Raw genomic sequence first — 25,461 nt, 5'->3', positions numbered from 1 at the left:
AGCTCCATAAATTGCGATCGTTTGCCCCCACTGTCGGCTCCGTCTCAGGGTCTGATTCACAAAGCAAACTGCACTGATGATATTCAAGCACAAACACGCGCATAAGTTCCCGCCAGCTTTCTGAAGACGGTAATATTTTCACTCTAACTGCACGGTGCAGTTAGTGCTGCCGTTTGTGAATTAGGGGCTTTTTGCCACTAGGCTCATTTACATAGAAAAGGGGTATTTCTGCATAATGACTCATTTAAATACAGCAAACAGCACCAGAGCACAGAGACGCTGTTTGCTCTGCAGCGGACTTTGGGGTGCATTTAACCCTCTGCGTGTGTCACGGCAAAAGGCCGATGCCTTTAACGGGTAGAGTCTGTGGTTTTAAAGACGCACTCCTAAGATCTTGTTCCACTTTGAATAATTTATTTTACAAAAACTGGGCAAAAATACCGACAAAAACGATTCCAAAATTCTAAATAAACTCAAAAGGTAACAAAAAGAATAAGTTAACTAATAAACTTGTGTTATAAAGAGAAATTAGTACTTGGTAAGTGACAACGAGTGTGTAGTCAAAATTGGCACTGAGCAGCTAGCATCTGACAAAAACCTACACCTCTGTAGAAGCTGATCAAAAGGGTAAGTTTATAAAATTATATTCATAATTAAATACATTTTATCATTAAATTAAGGTAACATTTTAAAGGAAGCAAAAATGAATGTATAAAAGTTTAAATGTATTCTTAACAGAAATGGCTACAACAGTGTGTGCTGGGAGAATGAAGCAGAGTTTGTTCGTCTCATATGCACAGGTTTAGTGGGCACAAAAGCCGAACAATCCTTTAGTGAATCAGGCTCACAGTGTTGTTTTATAGATCACATCTTGGTTTGTGTATTATTGCTGAGTTATGGGTCTTAATGTGTGTTTATGTCTCTCAAAAAGTTGTGTAGCTTAGCTATATGCGGCAGAGATTATCTGGTTTATTTCTTACTTTTCAATTAAATCAAAGGCGTAGAATTGGGTAGGGATGGTAGGGACACATCCATACTGATTATCCATTATAATTAATGGATAAAATAAAGGATAAAACCTATTCACTGCTACAAATACAAGTTACTGAGGTGGAGATAAAGACACAGAGAATGGAGTTCATTTATTAAAGTAATTCCTTCTTTTCAGTTTCAAGCGGTGATGAAACAATAATTTGTTTCTGAATTCATAATTCCTTCAACAGGCAGGAGAGTGTCCTCACTCTCTGTCAGCTAAACTCTTCTGAGACTTCCAGAAGATCTGATGACATGGATCATATTTTAAATAATGCAAGAGAAAAGATAAATTAAATAAATTGTTGTCCCCACCAATGCTACAATGAAAAGTAGGCCCTTGAATGAAATCAACTCACTTCAACGATGTCAGACATTCAAAATATGTTTGATCGACACACAGTGAGTCAGTTTCATGAGACACACAATTATAATCATTATAACTGATCTATTATTACAGACAGAAAAGGCTCTGCAGACTTTTCTCTGCTGGATTAATACTCAGGATTACTCTGGCTTTAAGCCCGAACATGGCTGACTGTGCTGTGAGTGCAGCAGTGAGCTGAGACAGAGACACAGTGCTAGCAGGCTGATGTTTATGAGTCTCACACAGGCAGAGACGACGGAGCTCAATATCTGCTCTGTGTCAGTGAAACACGGAGATGCCTCAGTGTCCAGCTGTCAATCACTGCTCTCAAACTATCACTTTCAAGTTCTGTCAAACCCAGCAGAGTCTTTAAATACAAACGTGTGTGTTAAGCAGCTGCAGTGTGTGTTCACCTTTATAGTGACTATAAGTGTGCTGCTGCTGCTGCTGCTGCTGAGGCCTGTTTAACATGTGACAGGATTATTTATGAGACCTTTTAACGTACGATAACACATTCAGGCAAACAGCTCCTTCTGTAGGTCACATGACTGTAAACACACACACACACACACACACACACACACACACACACACATCCTTATGATGATGGATGGGCCAGTTTACCTCTATGAAAACACTAATAAGAGCTTTCTACAGTGACCATTAAATGGAAAATAGCTGTGTGTGTGTGTGTGTGTGTGTGTGTGTGTACTCACAGTGCACAGTGAGCTGCACTGAGGCGTTGGTCATGCCCACCACATTGGTGGCGGTGCAGGTTAACAGGAAGTTGTTGTCGTCCCTGCTGACGTTGACGAGTGTGATGTTGATGGAGTGGATGGTGTTGTTGTCCAACACTCGGGCCTGAAGAAGACACACATACATACACACACATACACACACACACACACACACATACACGCAGGTGAGTAAATAAAGTCAGAACCAAGGGAGCAACCTGCAGGGCTGAGAAATGAAGCTGCAGTTCCTCTGGTGTCCATTTGAGGCTGCCTCCAGCAGTGAGTCAGTCCCCATAGAGCCCCATGTTAAACTTTACAGCAGAAATAAACATGTTTACAGCCTGGTACAAAAAACAGTTTGGGTCTCTATAGCTCATTTCTCTCTTCATGACAACTGTACGGGGAGAATCTTTATACAACTCACCTGTTTACATTATATTAAGGTTTAAAGTGTGTGTGTGCGTGTGTGTGTGTGTGTGTGTGTGTGTGTGTGTGTGTGTGTGTGTGTGTGTGTGCGTGCGTGTGGGTGGGTGTGTACCTCCTGTGTGTTGATGGAGTGCAGGCCGTTGACAGGCCAGTCCACCTCAGGTAAAGGTGATCCTGAGCCGTTACAGATGGCCATCACTCGATCACCCTCGACCACTGTGAGGTTACTGTGACTGACACTGATGTCAGGCAGGTCTGAGAGAGAGAGAGAGACAGAGAGAGAGAGAATAACTGTTAATATTCTGATTTCATGAAGTCCACATGTAGTGAGACAAAGGTTTCCTCTGATCCCAGCTGGTCCGTGTGTGTTCACAGCTGGAGTTTCTGATGATTCAATACAGAATCATTAGAGTAATAACTGTGTGATGAGGCTGATGATGCTATTGTCTTACTGTCAATAAATCCCAGTGAATTGATCCTTTATAACCAGAGTTACTCTGAATATATCCTCCTGACAACAGTACTGTGTGTGTGTGTAACACTTCATTCCCTCTTATTTCTCCCCATTGTGTATTACTGCGCATCAGAAAGTAGTCCCCAGCAAAAGCGTGTGTGTGTGCTGACTCACCGCAGCTGCTGATGTTCATGTCCTGCAGCGGGATCCTCCTGAAGTCATCTGCACAGTAAAGCTGCTGGCTGCTAAGCCCTGCCTCCCCTCTCTGTTGCCATAGCTGCAGCCAGCGGATCTCACAGCCACAGGTAAACATCACGTCCTCCAGGTGACTGTGCACACACACACACACACACAGAAAGGGTTAAATCATCAGTCACACACAGAGACCTGCAGGAATGAGTGTGTGTCTGTGACATCACATTACAGAGAGCTCCCCGGCAACCGTTGTTAGGGAAATAATGAGTGACACCTTCAGCTGAGATCCAACTGCAGAGTACACACACTCACACACGCACACACACAGAGCAGAGATGGAGGAGTTGTTTAGTACCCTGCAGACACACTGTGATGAATGTTAGCTACTGTGTGTGTGTGTGTGTGTGTGTGTGTGTGCGCGTGTAAGAAATCCACTCCAGGTTCAGATCAACAAATGTTCATTACTTTTACCTCCTTCCCCTCAGCAAACGCTCCAACACACACACACACACACACACACACACACACAGAGTCCCTGCCTGGGATCAATAGGAGCATTTTTACTGTTTTTACATCATCAACATTCAGAAAATGTGTTTTTAGAGACAATGATAAAACTGTGTGATTTTTCAGATTCACCTCATACACACACACAAACACTCTCTCTCTCTCAGTGTGTTGCTGTGTGATCACGTTCAGTGTGTTGTGTTCAGTGTGTCTCATGAGCTCAGCTCGGCATGCTTTGATGTTACCTTCCCAGCCCGCTCTGCAGCAGCAGGATGATTATGAAAGAGGAGAGAGAGTTTGAGTTATCAGCTCTGATGACGACGTCCTTTCATCTTTACTTTGATTAATAATCTGCTTCACTCCTCTTCGTGATGACCATCATCTGATGACATCATCCAGTTAGGGCTAATATCACATCTGAATGTAAAATACTCAATATTATTATTTTTACTATAAGGTCATTTAAAGGCCTTTTTACCTGATTCAGTCCTCTCTGAGTTTAATGCACCTCACATTATATCTGTGTCTGTTTGTAACACTTATTTAGTTATATTAGTGACTGTCAAACTGTAACTAACTGCTTTATAATACGACGTGTCTGAACAGACCTTCTAACAGTGTTTTTGAGTGTAAGTGATGCAGGAATGAGTCACAGTGTGGAGGAGGGAACAGTGTGACTACACCTGCCTGCTCACGTTAGTAAACCTGCCTGTTTCACTGAGAGCTGCTGATTCATCCCAACACGTGTCTGCTCCCTGTGAGCTCAGCTTAATTAAACTGCCTTCATCAGAGCCTGCTTTAAAATCATGTTGTTGCCCCCCCCAGGTGGACCCTCGTTTATCTGACAGCATGCAGAAACACAACCTGTGTCCTCTGACACACCAAAAAGAAGCCTTTGGTCTATCTGTGCAGGAGAGAGAGAGGTTAAAGTTCACTCTGCGCAGGAGATAACCTGCTCTCATTAATACAGCACTGATAACCTCACCTTCATTAAAGTGTAGGGGCAGATTGAACAGAGACAAGAGTACTGTGTGGGGAGGGAGAGATAAATACAGTGATTTTAAACTAAACTACTCAGTTATGATGATTTTATACCACCTTTAAAGTCATCACCTTTAATTTTCTTGTGCTAATCCGGGGCCGGGTCCTGTTGGCTGCAGGCTAAGTGAGTTGACCGAGATGTCCCTCTCCCCAGCTCGTTCGGATTCGAGCTTGTCCTGGAGGATCCCATTCCCAGGCTAGATGGGATATAAAATCCCTACAGTGTGCTCTGGGTACCCTGCGGTTTCATCCCATTTGGACTTGCTTGGAAAACCTCCAAAGGGAGGCACTCTGGAGGATCCTGATCAGATGTTTGAACCACCTCAACTGGCAGATTTTGATGTGAAGGAGTAGCGGCTCTACCCTAAGCTCCCTCTGGATGTCAGAGCTCCTTACCCTCTCTCTAAGGCTGAGCCCAGACACCCTGCAGGGGAAATTTCAGCAGCTTGTATCCACAACCTCCTTCTTTTGGTCACCACCCAAAGCTCATGACCACAGGTGAGGGTTGGCACATAGATCGACTGGTAAATTGAGGGCTCAGCTCCCTCTTCACCACGACAGTCCGGTGCAACGCCCGCATTACTGCTGATGCTGCACAGATCCACCTATTTTACCCTAACTGTGAACAAGACCCTGAGATACTATAACTCCTTCACTTGGGGCAGTACCTCTCTCCCCAATCGGAGGGAGCAATCCACTGTTTTCCAGCAGAGAACTATGACCATTTGATAAAGACAACAGAACCACGTCATCTGCAAAAAGCAGAGATGCAGTTCTGTGGTCCAGAATAGTTTTTTTGTGTGCAAAAACAAACAATACACAACAACAACAACGCAAGACAGGTGTGACATTAACACCAACTACAAGACAAGACGCTTATACAATTAGACAAGAACATAAACACAGTGTAATATGATGTATATATGCACATCAAAATGTGCAATAGCTACGTTGGTCCACGGTGCAAAACATATTAGTTTCACAATAAGGGCTCTAAAATTGTGAGATGCCTTTTTTTCCCTCTATTCTCTTCTGTGGGCCTGCGTCCCGTCACGTGACTGACGGGTGTCCCTCGGCTAAAACAAAAAAAAAATAGCGTACATTCCTTTTATTTTCAGTGGACATGTAATATTTTAAGATCGCTTCGGCATGGAAACGCGTTTTGATGACATTTCTAGTGAGAAATGTACATTTTATTAGCACAATCTTCACTCATTGGATGTATATGATCTTTACTTTGTTAGTTTTTACGAAGATTCTTTTAGCTCTCGCCATTTCCTGTTTTACTTTGTCATCCTGTCTCTCGAGTTGATCCACTTCTTGCCTTTGTGTGCTTCCCGCTTGTTTGATTATGTGCCCTGCCCTTGTTTTCACCTGCCCCTTGATTGTCTCACCTGTGTCTGATTAGCCTCAGCTCCTAAGTTTATTTAGTCTCTGCGCTCCCCTGTCTCATTGTCAGTTCGTCGTTTGTCACAGGTCTGAAGTCATCTTGTATCTTTGTTACCTGAACCTGTTACCTGTGTTTCCTATTTCCGTTTGATTTTTGGTTGTACCTTTTTGTTTTTGGTTTTTACCACAACTGTGACACATATATGTACAGTATATATATGTATATATACAGTACTGTGCAAAAGTTTTAGGCAGGTATGAAAAAACTAAAAATAAACTAAGAATGCTTTCAAAAATATAAATAATAATTGTTTATATATATCAATTTACAAAATGATCAGTGAGCAAACAAAAGAAAAATCTAAATCAAATCAATATTTGGTGTTACTACCCTTTGCTTTCAAACCAGCATCACTTCTTACAGGTACACCTGCACACAGTCAGGGATTTTGTAGGATTATAGTCAGGTGTATGATCAACCAATTATACCAAACAGGTGCTAATGATCATCAATGTCACACGTAGGTTGAAACACAGTCATTAAGTGAAACAGAAACAGCTGTGTAGGAGGCTTAAAACTGGGTGAGGAACAGCCAAACTCTGCTACCAAGGTGAGGCTGTGGAAGACAGTTTCATGTCACAGGTCATACACCATGGCAAGACTGAGCACAGCAACAAGACACAAGGTAGTTATACTGCATCAGCAAGGTCTCTCCCAGACAAAGATTTTAAAGCACACTGGGGTTTCAAGATGTGCTGTTCAAGCTCTTTTGAAGAAGCACAAAGAAACGGGCGACGTTGAGGATCGTAGACGCAGTGTTTGGCCAAGGAAACTTAGTGCAGCAGATGAAAAACACATCGAGCTTATTTCCCTTCCAAATGGGAAGATGTCCAGCAGTGCCATCAGCTCAGAACTGGCAGAAACCAGTGGGACCCAGGTACACCCATCCACTGTCTGGAGAAGTCTGGCCACAAGTGGTCTTCATGGAAGAGTCGCAGCCAAAAAGCCTCCGACATGGAAACAAGGCCAAGCGACTCAACTATGCACGAACACATAGGAACTGGGCTGCAGAGAAATGTCAGCAGGTGCTCTGGACTGATGAGTCAGAATGTGAAATATCTGGCTGTAGCAGAAGGCAGTTTGCAGGCAACAGTGAAGCATGCTGGAGGCTCCTTGCAAGTTTGGGGCTGCATTTCTGCAAATAGAGTTGGAGATTTGGTCAGGATTAATGGTGTCCTCAATGCTGAGAAATACAGGCAGATACTCATCCATCATGCAATACCATCAGGGAGGCGTATGATTGGCCCCAAATGTATTCTGCAGCAGGACAACGACCCCAAACATACAGCCAATGTCATTAATAACTATCTTCAGCGTGAAGAAGATCAAGAAGTCCTGGAAGTGATGGTATGGCCCCCACAGAGCCCTGATCTCAACATCATGGAGTCTGTCTGGGATTACATGAAGAGACAGAAGGATTTGAGGAAGCCTACATCCACAGAAGATCTGTGGTTAGTTCTCCAAGATGTTTGGAACAACCTACCAGCCGAGTTCGTTCAAAAACTGTGTGCAAGTGTACCAAGAAGAACTGATGCTGTTTAGAAGGCAAAGGGTGGTCACACCAAATATTGATTAGATTTAGATTTCTCTTCTGTTCATTCACTGCATTTTGTTAATTGATGGAAAGAAACTATTAACACTTCTATTTCTGAAAGCATTCTTAGTTAACAGCATTTTTTCACACCTGCCTGAAACTTTTGCACAGTACTGTATATTTTTTCCGGACACCTCTGGTGGACCCAGAACCCCCAAAATCAGTCCAGTTGTTCATGGGATGGGACTCTGTCACCCAAAGCCATTTCAGCTTCCTAGCTTACTCCTAAGTGAATCTGCTGCCCTTCAAACACTGAGCACATGTCAGTTTCAGGCACATACATTTTGAACTTTCTGCCCTTGGCCCTCGTCATTAAGCAACATACCTAAGGGCTGTCAAAGGTGCTTGAAAATGACGCAGTGTATGTTATTATAGGTGCATCTGGGTAGTACCGTATTGATGGAGCTCGGTGAGCATCATAAAGGTACTCTGTTGATGCTCCCTTACCATGGAAAATCCATCTGGAGGCTTGGGATAGGGACTGCTTCCAAACAGCAATGTGAGTGAATGAAGGTTGTAGAAATGGAAGACGTGTTTATGAGGTCTAAATTAAATGTCATTTAAACTTTAGTTCATTGTGTTCTAATCTAATATCTAATAATAATATATATAATATAAATAATTATATAGGATTGTGTCGAATAAATGAGTACCTGAGTACCCCACTTTGTTCCTTTTTATGCATAACATGTTACGGAATGACAATAAAAACATCCTTATCCAAAAGAAAGATCCCATTTCATGCAGGTGGGGTCAATAGTTCAGGGCACTTACGGCACCTTCACCTTCTTACTTGGTTTACATCCACCTATAGTCATCTGAACCATGTTATGCTTACATGGATTTACGGTTACTTCTAAGAAAGCAGAGGACCATGTCGTCGTTAAAATATATTTTATTTGTATATAACTTCACAAATGCTTCATAGTGGGAAACATGATACAAACAAATGTAGTGGAAGTGATTGGAGGCTTTTGACTTCTAGGACGACGATTTCAGCAGATTTCAGAAATGTGTAGGCTCATACACCCCATCACCATTAATTGCCCGGCTCATACACCCCAACATACCTGGCCTAATCTTAACTCCATGTGCTGGGAGATAGCCTCAGATATTCATGACGACCAATATATTATTGGTTATATATATATATATATATATATATACATATATATATATATAGGTGTATTGGCTCATTTTGAAAATGTAACAACAACGATTCTGCAAGAAAAAAGCTGCTTCATTCATCATGTATTTATTTTATTCTCCTGTATGTCTGTGTACTGATGTGCTTAGAAAAATGTTTAGCTACACTGAACAAAAAAATAAACGCAACACCGTTTTCATACTTATTAGTTAGTAGTTAGTTAATAGTTGACCTAGATAATCCAACTAGTTTTAAACTGGTTCACCAACAAAAGAAAGAAACGTCAAACATTTGAATTCTCCAAATGTTAAATAAACAGTGATCATGACACTTTATTTTGAAATTTACAATCTGATAACTGACCGTCACATTGAATTGATGCCTCAGTAACCTGCATGTTGTCATTAGTATCATGATGAAATTACTGTACTCACCTCAAAGTAACTCTTCAACAGTTTAACGTCATGTTGGGTGCGGAGGCTTTATTTTAAACACATTGTTTAAATCTAATGTTAAATAGAGTACATTTTGATTCAGTGCTGTGTTCGACTCCCACTCTCTGCCTTGTGTGTCAGCAGCAGGTTTACAGATGGACCTGCTGCGTGTCAAACATGGGACTCTTCAGTCGTCTGCTCACACAGATTCACTCTGCTGTCCTCAAACTAAACCATGCTCATCTGAACTGAAGAGACTTTAACTTCCACATTTCTGCAGGAGGATATTTTCATGACATTTGCTTCAGTCTCTATCTGATGGAAAGCTGCACTTTATTTTTATGACATGTAAAAAGGTTTGACTGGATGGAGTTTGGCAGCTGGATTAAGAAGATGGAGTGAGTGAGTCACGAAGAGGAGGAGCAGAGTGAGCAGAGTGAGGGAAGGACAGAACTCACAGGGATGTTTAATATACTTTAAAATAGCTCTATCTGTAATAAGTGAAGAAGCATTAATTAAACAGCTACATCAGATAGTTTCAGTTTGTTCTCATGAACGTGTCCTCGTCTGCTCCGTGTGTCAGGGAACAGATTGAAGTTGCTCATGGCTCTGTTTCACAGTTCTCACCCCTGATTAATAGAGTTATCATACCAACAGTCCCATGTCCTGCTGAGCTGTAACGCTGCTCGTAGTTTATCAGGACATTACTTTGTAGTTTTGTTGCCTTGTTGTTTGTGCTCCACCTTCCTCCATAGGACGTGACATCACATGACATGAAAGCTGTCTGCTGACATTAACAATAAAGACATGTTGATTCTGCCTCCTCAGATTCACCACAGATCCTTTCTGATAGTCTCTGAATAATCATAAAAGTTTTAGACTTTAGTTTAAAGTAAAGATGAAACGTTCTCCTCTGAGTCCCCTGACTTCACTCCGACATCGGGCCAAAGGACAGAGCTCGAGAAATGTTTCAGTACGCTGTGCTGCTCTCCTCTCTGACTGACTGAACCAGCAGTGATTCAGGCCATGAAGAATTTTTCTTAGAATAATATTTTTATTTGGTCTTATTACTGCATCCTTTTTTGCTTATATATTTTATTTTATATCTAATGTTAACCCTGTAATTGGAGCCTCCCAGCATAAGAATTTCACACAGTTGTCAACCGGACAGAACAGTGCACCTTAATCTGCCACAATAGCAGGTACAGAGTTGATATCTGCTAACCAGTCGCGCTGCTACGGTCTGGATCATCTGCTATCACTACCAACACCACCAACCGGGAGGGTGCTAGGCCAAACGGCCAACCGCTTACCGGAGGACTGACACATCGCAGCAGGCCCAGTCTCTGGGCCTGTGCCGGTAAGTTTCATGCCCTGTAGGGTCACCTGTGTGCTATATTACAAGTCTGCTTTCCGCCGTGGGCTCCCGTTTTGGAGCCCTCGCGGGTAAGTTTCGCCTGGTGTCGCTGCCCAATTACAACCAAAGACAATAACATTACATTTACTCCTATCACAACTCCTTTTACTGGCCATAGCTGTCTTTACTTCCCCAGCAAGAATCACCAGACACCATACATGTCTCCACTCACCTCTCCATCTGGGTGCGACAGCTGTCTCTGTCTGACACAGAAAATCACCGAGCTGGAAGGGAGAATTTTCACCCTGTACCAGATCAAAGAGGATGAACAGCTCCTGGACTCACTGGTCGCCATCGGCCCTGCTGCCACCACCACAATCGCCGGAGAGCTAGACTCAACTGTCCCCTGTCCAGAGGCGGCAGACCGCTGGATCCAGCAGGGAGCTAGACCCAAGGACCCGGTTAGTTCCACCCCTGATCAGAAAGAGCCATGGGCCGCTGTTCGTAAGGGTAAACATGGTGGGAAGTTCCTCTTTCGTTCCCCTCCTCTTCAGGCCCTTCAGCTGACCACAAACAATAAATTCTCCATCCTGGACGAGCAAGAATTTCCACCACTCACTCGCTGCCATATCTCCTCATCTTCTGATGGCCCCTTGTCACCGCCACCACTCTCCACAGCTGTGTCCAAACCGTCCGCATCTCCTGTTAACCGTCGCTGTCAACAGCATGTTCCCTCTTCAAGACCCGGCTGCATCCAGTTCACCCCCCGCCCTGTCACCAGCTCTCTGGTCCAGGTCTCCGAACCGGAGCGGTCTCCCCCCAAATGACACGCCCCCTCCTAACAACCCGGCTGCAGGCAGTCCACCGCAATTTTTAGCCAAATCCTGAATCTTCATGCCTGGCTCAAATCTGTCTGTAATACCCACAACATTGGTTACATTCATAATTTTGATTTGTTCTGGGAGCGCTCTTCTCTGTACGCACATGACGGACTTCACCCTAGCAGGTTGGGCTGTCGCATGCTGGCGGCCAACTTACAGCATGCAGCACTTTCCTTCCCACGTGATTGACTATTTACATCACACACACCTGAACCCCCACCATCATCCCATTCAGGCATAGACTCACTAGCTCCCCCTTGTGCTCAGATGCCTTCAATGCCCATTATCCCAATTGCTAGTCAGAGATCACAGCATAGGACAAGAATACACAGACAGAAAAATCCCACAAATCCAAATAATATTACTGCTATACCTTGCCAAATTCAATTACAACCAGTTATACCCACCACTAACATGGCCCTACTTAATGTAGGATCACTCACCACAAAGTCCTTTGCAATAAATTATTTGATCTCAGATAAGCACTTAGATTTCCTATTTCTTGTAGAGACATGGCTCAGCTCTGATGATGCTGCTGTCCTTGTTGAAACCTGTCCACCCAACTAAAGTTTCTTTCATTCTATTAGGCAGAATAAAAGAGGGGGTGGAATTGCCACCATTTTCTCAGACAAATTCAGTTGCACTAGGGTAAGCTTTGGTGATTTCTCTACATTTGAGTACATTGCATTTACTCTAAAGGCTAAGCCAGTGGTACTTATACTTACAGTGTATCGCCCTCCTAAGCTATGGACAGGTTTTCTCTCGGAGTTTCAAGAACTTATGTCACTCACTATCACTAACTAGGATAGAATAATTGTAAATGGTGATTTCAATGTCCATGTAAATAATTTATCTGATTTCAAAGCCACAAAATTCCTCAACATCTTGGACAGCTTAGAACTCATGTTACAGGCCCTACCCATAACCGCGGTAACACTCTTGATCTCGTTATCTGCAGAGGAATCACTGTCACGGACCCAGTGGTGTCTGATATCAATGTGTCTGATCATTATTGTGTATCTTTTAATGTCTCACTGAACACCATAAGAAATCACTCTGAAACCATGATTAAAAGAAGACATTTAGATACCACTGCAGAACTACGATTTACTGAGCTCACAAATTCTCTAGATCAAAATATCTTTAGTTATCCTCTAAATGAAATGGTAGATGCCTTCAACAGTGAACTGGCTAATATACTTGATAATGTAGCTCCTATGAAAACAAAAAAAAAGGTCTCAAATTAAAGCGCGGCCTTGGATGAACAAAAATATCCGTGCACTAAAGCAGTCTTGTCGGAAAGCTGAACGAATATGGAGAAAAACAAAACTTGAGGTAAACCGTAATATTCTGAAAAAGAAAAAATTGCAATGTACAACAAAAGTGTTCGCTTTGAGAGACAGACCCATTTCTCTAAGATTATAGCTGAGAATAGTGGCAACTCTAGGGTCCTATTCTCAACCATCGATAGGCTATTAAATCACATTCCCTTTCACTCCGAGCAGGTTTCTGCTCAGAGATGTGAGGAGTTTGCCACCTTTTTTAATGACAGCGTTGCCACGATCAGGTCAGACATTAATAGAGCAGCTGATAAGCCTGCTGACACACCCCACAGCCACCCTCCAGCGTTTAAATGTTATCTCTTGAGCCAGTCCCCAGCAATTTCTTCAAACGTGTATATGATAGCTTGTCTCCCTCGATCCTAAAGATAATCAATACCTCCCTAGAAACAGGCATCTTTCCTACTGCCTTTAAAACTGCAGTAGTGAAGCCACTTTTAAAGAAGCCAAATCTAGATAAAAACATCCTCTGTAATTACAGACCTATATCCGACCTCCCCTTTATAAGCAAAGTTCTGGAAAATGCCGTTTTTAATCAACTTAATACCTTTCTCAATGACAACAGTATTTTAGAGAAGTTCCAATCCAGTTTTAGATCCAAGCACAGTAAAGAAACGGCCTTAGTCAAAATAGTGAATGATCTTAGACGTGCCACTGACTTGAATCAAGTGTGGATCCTCATCCTTTTAGATTTAAGCTCAGCATTTGACACCATTGACCATACTATTTTAATAAATTGTCTGGAAAGATGGGTTGGTCTTTCTGGCAGTGCTCTAGACTGGTTCCGTTCCTACATAACATGTTTGTTTGGATGAACATGTGTCTGTAAAACATGACCTGCCGTTTGGTATTGCACAGGGAAGCTGTCTTGGTCCCCTGCTATTTTCCTTATACCTGCTTCCGTTAGGCTACATCATCAACAAGTTCAATACAAATTTTCACAGTTATGCAAATGATACCCAATTATACATTTCTGTTGAGCCAAGCAACCCAAATGGCCTATCTTCTCTGACTGCCTGCTTAGCCGCAATAAAACAATGGATGAGTGACAATCTTCTAAAACTTAATGAAGATAAAAAAAAAAGATTTTTCTTTTAAAATTGATTTTAAGGTCCTTTTACTAACATATAAAGCTCTTAATGGTACAGGACCATCTTATATTTCAGACTTTTTAAACCCTTATCAACCAACGAGAGCCCTTAGTTCCTCTGATGCTGGTATCTTGACTGTTCCCAAAGTGACCCACAAAACGAGTGGGGAAGCTGCTTTTAGTTATTATGCTCCAAGACTGTGGAACACCCTGCCCAGTCACATTAGAGATGCAAACTCTGTTGAAATCTTTAAAAATCAACCGAAGACCTACCTATTTAGGCAGGCATTTAGTTAATGTAATACGTTTTTATTTTCTTCTTACTATCTGCTCTCATTTCTCTGCCTCTTACTGGATCTCCTTTAAGTAACTTTTATTTGTATTACATTTTCCACTGAGTTTCTGTTGCTTTTAATACCATACTGTAAAGCACTTTGAGCTGCATTTTGTGTATGAAATGTGCTATACAAATAAAGTTATTATTATTATTATTATTATTAAAGACAAGATTATGTTTGTAAAGAAACAGAAGTGACACAGGACCAGAGGTTGGTTTAAATGAAAGAGAAGGTGAAAAGAGTCGGTGGCGTTACTTCATGGAGGTGAACTGATATCAAATATGAGCTCAGAGGATTCAGCACCATGGACAGCAGCCACACACACACACACACACACAGTGTGTGATAACAGCAGCATCGTGTCAGAGACAGGAGGGAATAAAAACTCAACATTTCTCTGGAAGCTTTAAATGTAGATGGAGGTTAGCATGTAGCATGTTAGCTCACTGAGGATGATCATCAGGGATGAGGATATAATATGAGGAATAATATTCTATCAAAGATATAATATTATTATATATTATTATTATTATTAGATATTATTATATGTCTATTATTGATTATTGTACTGAAACACTAATGTTTGTGTTTTGTCTTTAAATCTATTAAAGTCAGTCTTTATGATTTCAGTCCATCAGATTGGATTTAAAGGGGAACACAGGAACACAGTACAGACAGGATGTTTAAATTCTCTCCTAACATCTGACACTTCTGTTTTACAGTAACCCCTCCTTTTGTCTGCTGTGGAGCTAGTTACGAGTGTGTTTGCTGCAGCCATTAAGATAACACTGACACAAACACTCACACAGGTCAGCACATCCTGTAAACATCTGTGACTCAATGCAGCACCTCTCTCTCTCTCTGTGTGTGTGTGTGATGTGTCAACTGTATTAAAGACATCACTTACAGTTCAAAGAGCTGCAGGTGTTCAAAGATCTGCCAGGACAGTGAGGTGATGGGATTCTTGGACAGATTTCTGAGGGACAGAAAACAAAGAGATGTTACAAACGTTACTCTAAAAGATGTCATCTCTTCAACATGACAACAGGAACATATGTTCAGGTTGTGCAGGTGTGAAACAGTGTGTGTCATCTCTCTGAGGAGGAAGAAAAGAGACGTGGACGATGAAGAAAATACAAAAACCTCTAATGTTTGTAATTATTCTGACTCAGCAGAGACGACATGTTAAACACAGACAGAACAACATGTGAAACATGAAGAACAGCAGGAACACTGACACACAGGGACACACAGGGACGCACAGGGACACACAGCAACACACAGGGACACACAGGAACACACAGGGACACACAGGAACACACAGGGACACACAGGGACACAGGGACACAGGGACACACAGGGACACAGGGACACAGGGACACACAGACACACAGACACACACAGACACACAGACACACACAGGGACGCACAGGGACACACAGCAACACACAGCAACACACAGGGACACACAGCAACACACAGGGACACACAGGAACACACAGGGACACACAGGGACACAGGGACGCACAGGGACACACAGACACACAGACACACACAGACACACAGACACACACAGGGACGCACAGGGACACACAGCAACACACAGGGACACACAGGAACACACAGGGACACACAGGGACACATAGGGACACAGGGACACACAGACACACAGGGACACAGGGACACACAGCAACACAGAGGGACACACAGGGACACACAGACACACAGGAACACACAGAAACACACAGGGACACACAGGGACACAGGGACACACAGACACACAGGGACACAGGGACACACAGCAACACAGAGGGACACACAGGGACACACAGACACACACAGGGACACACAGGGACACACAGGGACAACCGGAAACACACAGAAACACACAAGGACACACAGGGACACAGGAACACACAGACACACAGGGACACACAGAAACATACAGGGACACACAGGGACACACAGACACACAGGAACACACAGAAACACACAGGGGCACACAGGGACACACAGAAACATACAGGGACACAGGGACACACAGGGACACACAGGAACACAGCAACACACGGAAACACAGGGACACACAGGGACACACAGACACACAGGAACACACAGAAACACACAGGGACACACAGACACACAGGGACACACAGAAACATACAGGGACACAGGGACACATAGGGACACACAGAAACACAGGGACACACAGAAACACACAGGGACACACAGGGACACACAGACACACAGGAACACAGCAACACACGGAAACACAGGGACACACAGGGACACACAGACACACAGGAACACACGAAAACACAGGGACACACAGGGACACAGACACACAGGGACACACAGGGACACACAGGAACACACAGAAACACACAGGGACACAGGAACACAGAGGGACACACAGGAACACACAGAGACACACAGGAAAACAAAGGGACACACAGGAACACACAAGGACACAGGAACACACAGGGACACAGGAACACACAGAAACACACAGAAACACACAGGGACAGACAGGGACACACAGAAACACACAGAGACACACAGGAACACACAGGGACACAGAGGGACACAGAGGGACACACAGGGACACAGGGACACACAGAAACACACAAGGACACATAGGAACACACAGGGACACACAAGGACACAGACACACAGAAACACACAAGGACACACAAGGACACAGACACACAGAAACACACAGGGACACGCAGAAACATACAGGGACACACAGGGACACACAGGGACACACAGAAACATACAGGGACACACAGGGACACACAGAAACACAGGGACACACAGAAACATTCAGGGACACACAGAAACACAGGGACACACAGAAACATACAGGGACACACAGGGACACACAGAAACATACAGGGACACACAGACACACAGGGACACACAGAAACATACAGGGACACAGGGACACACACAGACACACAGGGACACACAGAAACACACAGGGACACACAGGGACACACAGGGACACAGGAACACAGCAACACACGGAAACACAGGGACACAGGAACACAGGAACACACAGGGACACAGGAACACAGAGGGACACACAGGGACACAGACACACAGGAACACACAGAAACACACAGGGACACAGGAACACACAGGGACACACAAGGAAACACACAGGGACACAGGAACACAGAGGGACACACAGGAACACACAGAAACACACAGTGACAGACAGGGACACACAGAAACACACAGGAAAACGAAGGGACACACAGGAACACACAAGGACACAGGAACACACAGGGACACAGGGACACACAGAAACACACAGGAACCCCCGAACACACAGAAACACACAGGGACAGACAGGGACACACAGAAACACACAGAGACACACAGGAACACACAGGGACACACAGGAACACAGAGGGACACACAGGGACACACAGAAACACACAAGGACACATAGGAACACACAGGGACACACAGGGACACACAGGAACACACAGGGACACAGAAACACACAAGGACACACAAGGACACAGACACACAGAAACACAGAAACACACAGGGACACACAGAAACACAGGGACAGACAGGGACACACAGAAACACACAGGGGCACACAGACACACAGGGACAGACAGGGACACAAAGAAACACACAGGGGCACACAGACACACAGGGACACACAGGGACGCACAGCGACACACAAGGGCACACAGGAACGCACAGGGACACAGGGACACACAGAAACACACAGGGACACACAGAAACACACAGGGACACACAGGGACACACAGGGACACAGGGACACACAGAAACACACAGGGACACACAGGGACACACAGGGACACACAGGAACACACAGGGAAGCACAGGGACGCATAGGGACACACAGGGACACACAGAAACACACAGGGACACAGGGACACAGACACACAGGGACACACAGAAACACACAAGGACACACAGGGACACACAGGAACACAGGGAAGCACAGGGACGCATAGGAACACAGGGACACACAGGGACACACAGAAACACACAGGGACACACAGGAACACACAGGGACACACAAGGACACACAGGGACACACAGGAACACACAGGGAAGCACAGGGACGCATAGGAACACACAGGGACACACAGGGACACAGAAACACAGAGACAGACAGGGACACAGGAACACACAGGGACACAGAAACACAGAGACAGACAGGGACACAGGAACACACAGAAACACACAGGGACACACAGGAACACACAGAAACACACAGTGACAGACAGGGACACACAGAAACACACAGGAAAACGAAGGGACACACAGGAACACACAAGGACACAGGAACACACAGGGACACAGGGACACACAGAAACACACAGGAACCCCCGAACACACAGAAACACACAGGGACAGACAGGGACACACAGAAACACACAGAGACACACAGGAACACACAGGGACACACAGGAACACAGAGGGACACACAGGGACACACAGAAACACACAAGGACACATAGGAACACACAGGGACACACAGGGACACACAGGAACACACAGGGACACAGAAACACACAAGGACACACAAGGACACAGACACACAGAAACACAGAAACACACAGGGACACACAGAAACACAGGGACAGACAGGGACACACAGAAACACACAGGGGCACACAGACACACAGGGACAGACAGGGACACAAAGAAACACACAGGGGCACACAGACACACAGGGACACACAGGGACGCACAGCGACACACAAGGGCACACAGGAACGCACAGGGACACAGGGACACACAGAAACACACAGGGACACACAGAAACACACAGGGACACACAGGGACACACAGGGACACAGGGACACACAGAAACACACAGGGACACACAGGGACACACAGGGACACACAGGAACACACAGGGAAGCACAGGGACGCATAGGGACACACAGGGACACACAGAAACACACAGGGACACACAGGGACACAGACACACAGGGACACACAGAAACACACAAGGACACACAGGGACACACAGGAACACAGGGAAGCACAGGGACGCATAGGAACACAGGGACACACAGGGACACACAGAAACACACAGGGACACACAGGAACACACAGGGACACACAAGGACACACAGGGACACACAGGAACACACAGGGAAGCACAGGGACGCATAGGAACACACAGGGACACACAGGGACACAGAAACACAGAGACAGACAGGGACACAGGAACACACAGGGACACAGAAACACAGAGACAGACAGGGACACAGGAACACACAGAAACACACAGGGACACACAGGAACACACAGAAACACACAGGGACACACAGGAACACACAGGGACACACAGGAACACACAGGGACACACAGGAACACACACCCTCGTAAACACACACACACACACACACACTCACACACACTGAACGTGATAAATGTGTGTGTGTTTGTGTGTGTGTGTGTGTGTGTGTGTATGTGTGTGTGTGTGTGTGTGTGTGTGTGTGTTTACAGAGGTGAGGGTGTGTGTGTAATATGTAAATGTGTAAATGTGCAGTGTGTGAAGGTCAACATGCTAACGCTCAGAAACATGTAGTGAATGCTAATTTAACCCTTCAGACTGAAGCTGCAGCTCACTCAGAGACGACACTGATACTACATATAATTTGTATTATTTATTAATGATATTTACATAATTTATAGTCCGAACAAACATCTCATTCACTGTTTTCATTTAAAAACTTCAGCTTTAATTTCATAATAAATAGGTGATATTAGATTTCGTACACAGAGTTTCAGTACTGATCCTGATTTAAACTTCAGGCTTTGTCAACAAATACTTCAAAATAAAAGACTTCACTGGATGACACTAGGCTTTCAAAGTGTGTGTGTCAGTCCAATGAACCCTCATCATCAGATTCAGGGCGCATTCACACCTAAAGTCCGTTTGTTTGGTCCGAATCAAAGACCAAATTGTTACAAAGTTGCATTTTGCCTCCAGTTTGGTTTGTGTTCACACGGCAGCTTTTACCAGTGGACTGAAAGTTTTGATGCGCGAGGAAACTGCTCTCTGATCGGTCAGAATTTCCACGTGGGTAAACTCCCTGAAGTTGAACAGAGGGAGAGAGCACGCTCTTGTGACCTGGATACTCTTCAAGACACATCACCTGTGGTGGCTACGCACTGATTGGTAACCGTGCTTATATAAGCACCGCATGTGCATGGCTTCTCCAATTCCTTGATTTCCATGGTCAAGCAGTCAGACATGTGCGATTCTTGACAATTGAGTTTGCATGTTGTAGCGTGTGTGTTCAACATCAGCTTTTTCTGCTTACCTAGTGAGTAGGAGAGCTGGTCTACAGGCCTCTCTCTGGATCACTGCATTGTCATTTCTACACAGGCCGGTGAAAGCGTGGCAGCTTGCGGTATCGGCTTTGCCGGTCTTCTTGCTTAGCCATTGTCTCCTGTGCAATCCGACCTTGTCGGCAGCGGGCGTGCATCATAGCTGATCGCTACACCACCGTGGCTAAAAGTGGGTTGTGTGTATCAGTACCAGGGCCGTCTTACACACACAGTTTGTAGTACCTTGTCAAATCTGACCTAGTCGAGGGGACAAGCGGCCGTACCTTAGCTGCGGGTAATTCCAAAAGTGAAGAATAAATAAGATGGAAGGATAATCTTTCCACTCAGAGAACCTGGGTTACAAATGTAACCTTCCGGTTTGTTCTCTCGCTTAACACTCTCTGTTTCTGAGTTTAAAGCTCACAACTCTTGCTTTTGTTTCTTTGTAAGCCACAAACACCACTTAAAGAGGGAAACAAGAGCAAAACAAATGAGTGAGGGGTGAATAGTGCCACTTAAGGGCATAATTCCCTTTACAGTTGACAAGCATTCAGGTTTGTGTGGAGAGAAAATGGCAAGCCCAGTAGGCCACACATGTTTGGGCTGTGGGGTGAAAAGGCCAATGGAAGATGGGCATGATCAATGTGTGCATTGCTTAGGGCTGAACCATGCATGCATGGCCAGCCAGGACCCGGCCTCCTGCATGAATTGTTTTATCCCGCCACCTAGAGTGAGGGAGGCTAGGGCTCTAGCATTTTCTCACAAACGTTCAGCCACTGTCACTGAGCAGCTGCAGAAAGTGAAGCAGCCAAGAGTAGTGGTTTGGAATGAGGCCCAAGAGGTGTGCTCGGGAGAATGCTCCAGCAGGGCCGTGAACAGCATCTCTTGACAGTCCCACAGGCTGGGCCACCCAAGCTGGCTCTGGTGACCTAAGGGTCCGTTTAGATGCCAACCGGCGTGGTAGAGAGAAGAACTCAGCCAACGACTGTCCTGGGAGACCCTTGGGGCAGACCTCTGGGTGGTTTCCACCATGACTCAGGGTTATCGGTGACAGTTTCTGCACCTGGCCCCACTGACAGGTCAGCCACCTCTTCAGTGGTGACAGACTCTCAGAGCAGGGGGTTGCTGGCTGCAGAGATCCACACTCTCCTGGCGAAGAAGGCCATTAGGGAGGTCAAGCAGAGCAATCAGCAGGCTGGGTTATATTCACACTACTTCCTCATTCTCAAAAAGATGGGAAACTCAGACTGATTTGGATTCACTCACAGTCCACAGAATTCCTAGGCATGGTTTTGGATGCCAGAACAGGAACTCTTTCCTTAAAGTCGAGCTGAAACGGCATTTCGTTAGTTCTAGCTTCCGTATCATGACGTATTTCCGAGTGAAACAGGACGTGCAGGCGGGACATGTCATTAGAGGGATTTGATTTGATCGTTGAGAAGTGGGTGTAGACAGACGTTCTCCACAGCGCACTAGCTAGCTAACTGACCGAGCGTTCTTGGTGCTCTGCGGCTAAATGTTGCAGATTGATTGGTTGAAATTGGTTGGTTCTAACTTATGTAGGCACATGGGATATTTTTTTTACAGGAAGAAAAAAATATCGAATATTGATATAAGAATACAAAGAAATGGATTTTCTGTATTTTTTTTGGCCTATATTGTCAAATAGATGAGAGGATGTGATCTAAAAGGATTCAAATGACATTTTTCATGTCACCTCACCTTTAACTCCAGGAAGATAGATCGCCATCAGAGCTTGCTTGTCCAAGTTCTGTTTGGGGGCCAGAGTAACCTGGAGATTGTGCCTCCGCCTCTTGGGGCTGATGGCAGCCACAGTGCACATTGTGCCCCTGCCTATCCTGAACATGCGCCCAGTGCAGCGTTGCCTCCTATGCCTTGGACTTTACCCACAGAAAAATCTGCAAGCCAGGGTGACACACAGGCTGTGCGTCTCTGTTGGTGGGAACAACCAGCCAACCTAGCACGGGACAATGCGCTGGGAGCAGCTCGTTCTTCCTCTCGGGCTTCACACACTCATCATGCTGCACTTTGTGCTGTTTTTTCAGCTGCTTCAACAAGTTAGTCGTGTTGCTTTGCGACACAGACGCAGGTTTCATGTCCTCTTTGCTAGTTATTGTTTCTTAACATCACTCGCCCTAAAGCTGAAACACCTCCAAACAAGCAATGACGAATAATAATGACACCAAATCAATCAGAACATTGTTTTCTGTGTTTCATATTCAGTGAAAATCAGAATGCGACAGAAAACACATGTGCCTCCACTGATGACATATAATAAAGGCAAACCAACATACAGGCTGTATTAGACGGATCAGTGTGTGTGTGTGTGTGTGTGTGTGTGTATCAAACATTTCCACACACACACATGATATGTATTACTGTCTGTGGTTCTCTATTAGAGCTGAAACAGCAGGTGAAGTCCTGGTTATGGTCCTTCTCACCTTGAACAGGTCTGTCTCTCACGCGCACACACACACACACACACACACACACACACACACACATACACACACACACACACCTGACTGATGCTCTGTCTGCAGTGAAGGTGAGTAGAAACATAAATCTGGTCAGTAGCAGCACTTGGAGGTGTCTCTGTTCCTCTGAGAGGATCCCAGGACGCCTGCAGACTGTTTTATGAACAGGAATATAAAGAATATAAAAAAACAGATTTTATTTTAAATGATTGAACACGATGATGTCATAAACGACGCATGTCTTCAAACCAACCATGAGCAGTGCAGCTAGTTTTTTATGTTTCCTAAAATCTACTGTCGACTTATTTAAAACTAGATGTCTTTACGCTTCATTCACACACATCTGGAAGAACTTTCACACCTGTTTGAAAAGACTGTGAACAAACAGAGAAGCTGACAGCTGACTGCATGATGGAATGAACACACAGTGAGTTAATGTTCTCCCACAGCAGCACTTTGCTCACAAACAAGTCTGACTGCAGAGTCCTCAGACGTCTCTAAGAGGAGCACACCTGCTCAGCCACCACCTGAGACACACACACTGCAGCTTACAGACGCTGTAAACACATAGCACCATCACTGTGTATTTGTGTCTTACAGGTGACCTTTAACAGGTGCAGACAGGTGTGAGGGTAAATAACAGGAGACATTTCTGATTGAAAGATTTAATCAAAAAGACAACTGGTGTGCGTGCATGTGTGCGTGCGTGTACTCACATGTAGCGCAGGTGGGGGTTCTTGGAGAAAACACGAGTTTGGATGGTATGCAGGTTGCTCCTCGTGATAGTTCTATAACACACACACACGTGCACACACCCAGACACACACACACACACACACACACACACAAAGGAGAGATGAATCAGTTTCAGCTCCATCAATCTGAATCACCGTCAGAACCAGACCGCTGATTACCAGAGAAACAATTCAAGCTTCAGTTATTGATGATCAATAATCACAGACTCAGAGTGTCTGTCTGTCTGACGGACCCCTGGACGAGAGCAGGAGGCTGTGAGGCTGACTGTGTGTGGGAGTCATGAGAAGAGACTTTAACCTGAAGAAGAACTGAAATACAAAGTGTCTCATATTCCTGGAAAAGTGCAAACACATTAACAGTAGCAAAAAAAATGATGAGGTTTACAGTGAAATGAGAACATAGTTGAAATTATCTACCGTCAGCGGATCCCCATGTTTTACAAACTCAGAGAAACTATGATTTTAGAAAAACACGAAGAAGTTAGTCCAGATTGAAATCCACTCAGCTGTAGCTGCTGGACGCAGGAAGGACAACTGAAGTCTGTAAAATCACTGCTCCATCATCAGCACCACATACTGACTATAACACAACTGCTCCATCATCAGCACCACATACTGACTATAACATCACTGCTCCATCATCAGCACCACATACTGCTCCATCAGCAGCACCACACACTGCTCCATCAGAAGCACCACATACTGACTATAACATCACTGCTCCATCATCAGCACCACACACTGCTCCATCAGCAGCACCACATACTGACTATAACATCACTGCTCCATCATCAGCACCAAACACTGCTCCATCAGCAGCACCACATACTGACTATAACATCACTGCTCATCATCAGCACCACACACTGACTATAACATCACTGCTACATCATCAGCACCACACACTGACTATAACATCACTGCTCCATCAGCAGCACCACATACTGACTATAACATCACTGCTCATCATCAGCACCACACACTGACTATAACATCACTGCTCCATCATCAGCACCACACACTGCTCCATCATCAGCACCACACACTGACTATAACATCACTGCTCCATCATCAGCACCACATACTGACTATAACATCACTGCTCCATCATCAGCACCACATACTGACTATAACATCACTGCTCATCATCAGCACCACATACTGCTCCATCATCAGCACCACATACTGACTATAACATCACTGCTCCATCATCAGCACCACATACTGACTATAACATCACTGCTCCATCATCAGCACCACATACTGACTATAACATAACTGCTCATCATCAGCACCACATACTGACTATAACATCACTGCTCCATCATCAGCACCACATACTGACTATAACACAACTGCTCCATCATCAGCACCACATACTGACTATAACATCACTGCTCCATCATCAGCACCACACACTGCTCCATCATCAGCACCACACAATGACTATAACATCACTGCTCCATCATCAGCTCC

The 25,461-nt window shown here is 44.7% G+C and overlaps 1 protein-coding gene across 1 annotated transcript in view; it reads right to left on the bottom strand.

The window, feature by feature from the left end:
* Positions 1-25,461, bottom strand: part of LOC138613370 (NT-3 growth factor receptor-like) — a 95,119-nt gene that overhangs the window by 50,318 nt on the left and 19,340 nt on the right. Inside the window, exons 3-7 of the mRNA XM_069687033.1 lie at positions 23,947-24,018; positions 15,298-15,366; positions 3,191-3,345; positions 2,675-2,817; positions 2,116-2,260 (exon numbers count right to left, since the gene is read on the bottom strand). Of these exons, the coding sequence (XP_069543134.1) occupies positions 2,116-2,260; positions 2,675-2,817; positions 3,191-3,345; positions 15,298-15,366; positions 23,947-24,018 (584 nt within the window). The remainder of the gene's footprint in view (positions 1-2,115; positions 2,261-2,674; positions 2,818-3,190; positions 3,346-15,297; positions 15,367-23,946; positions 24,019-25,461) is intronic.

This window comes from Semicossyphus pulcher, unplaced genomic scaffold, assembly GCF_022749685.1.
Source record: "Semicossyphus pulcher isolate SPU_LCO1_2020_fin unplaced genomic scaffold, fSemPul1.0.p SCAF_8, whole genome shotgun sequence".
NCBI classification, from domain to species: Eukaryota; Metazoa; Chordata; class Actinopteri; order Labriformes; family Labridae; genus Semicossyphus; species Semicossyphus pulcher.
The sequence above is the reverse complement of the archived record's forward strand: the minus strand, read 5'-3'. Positions and strand labels throughout refer to the sequence as shown.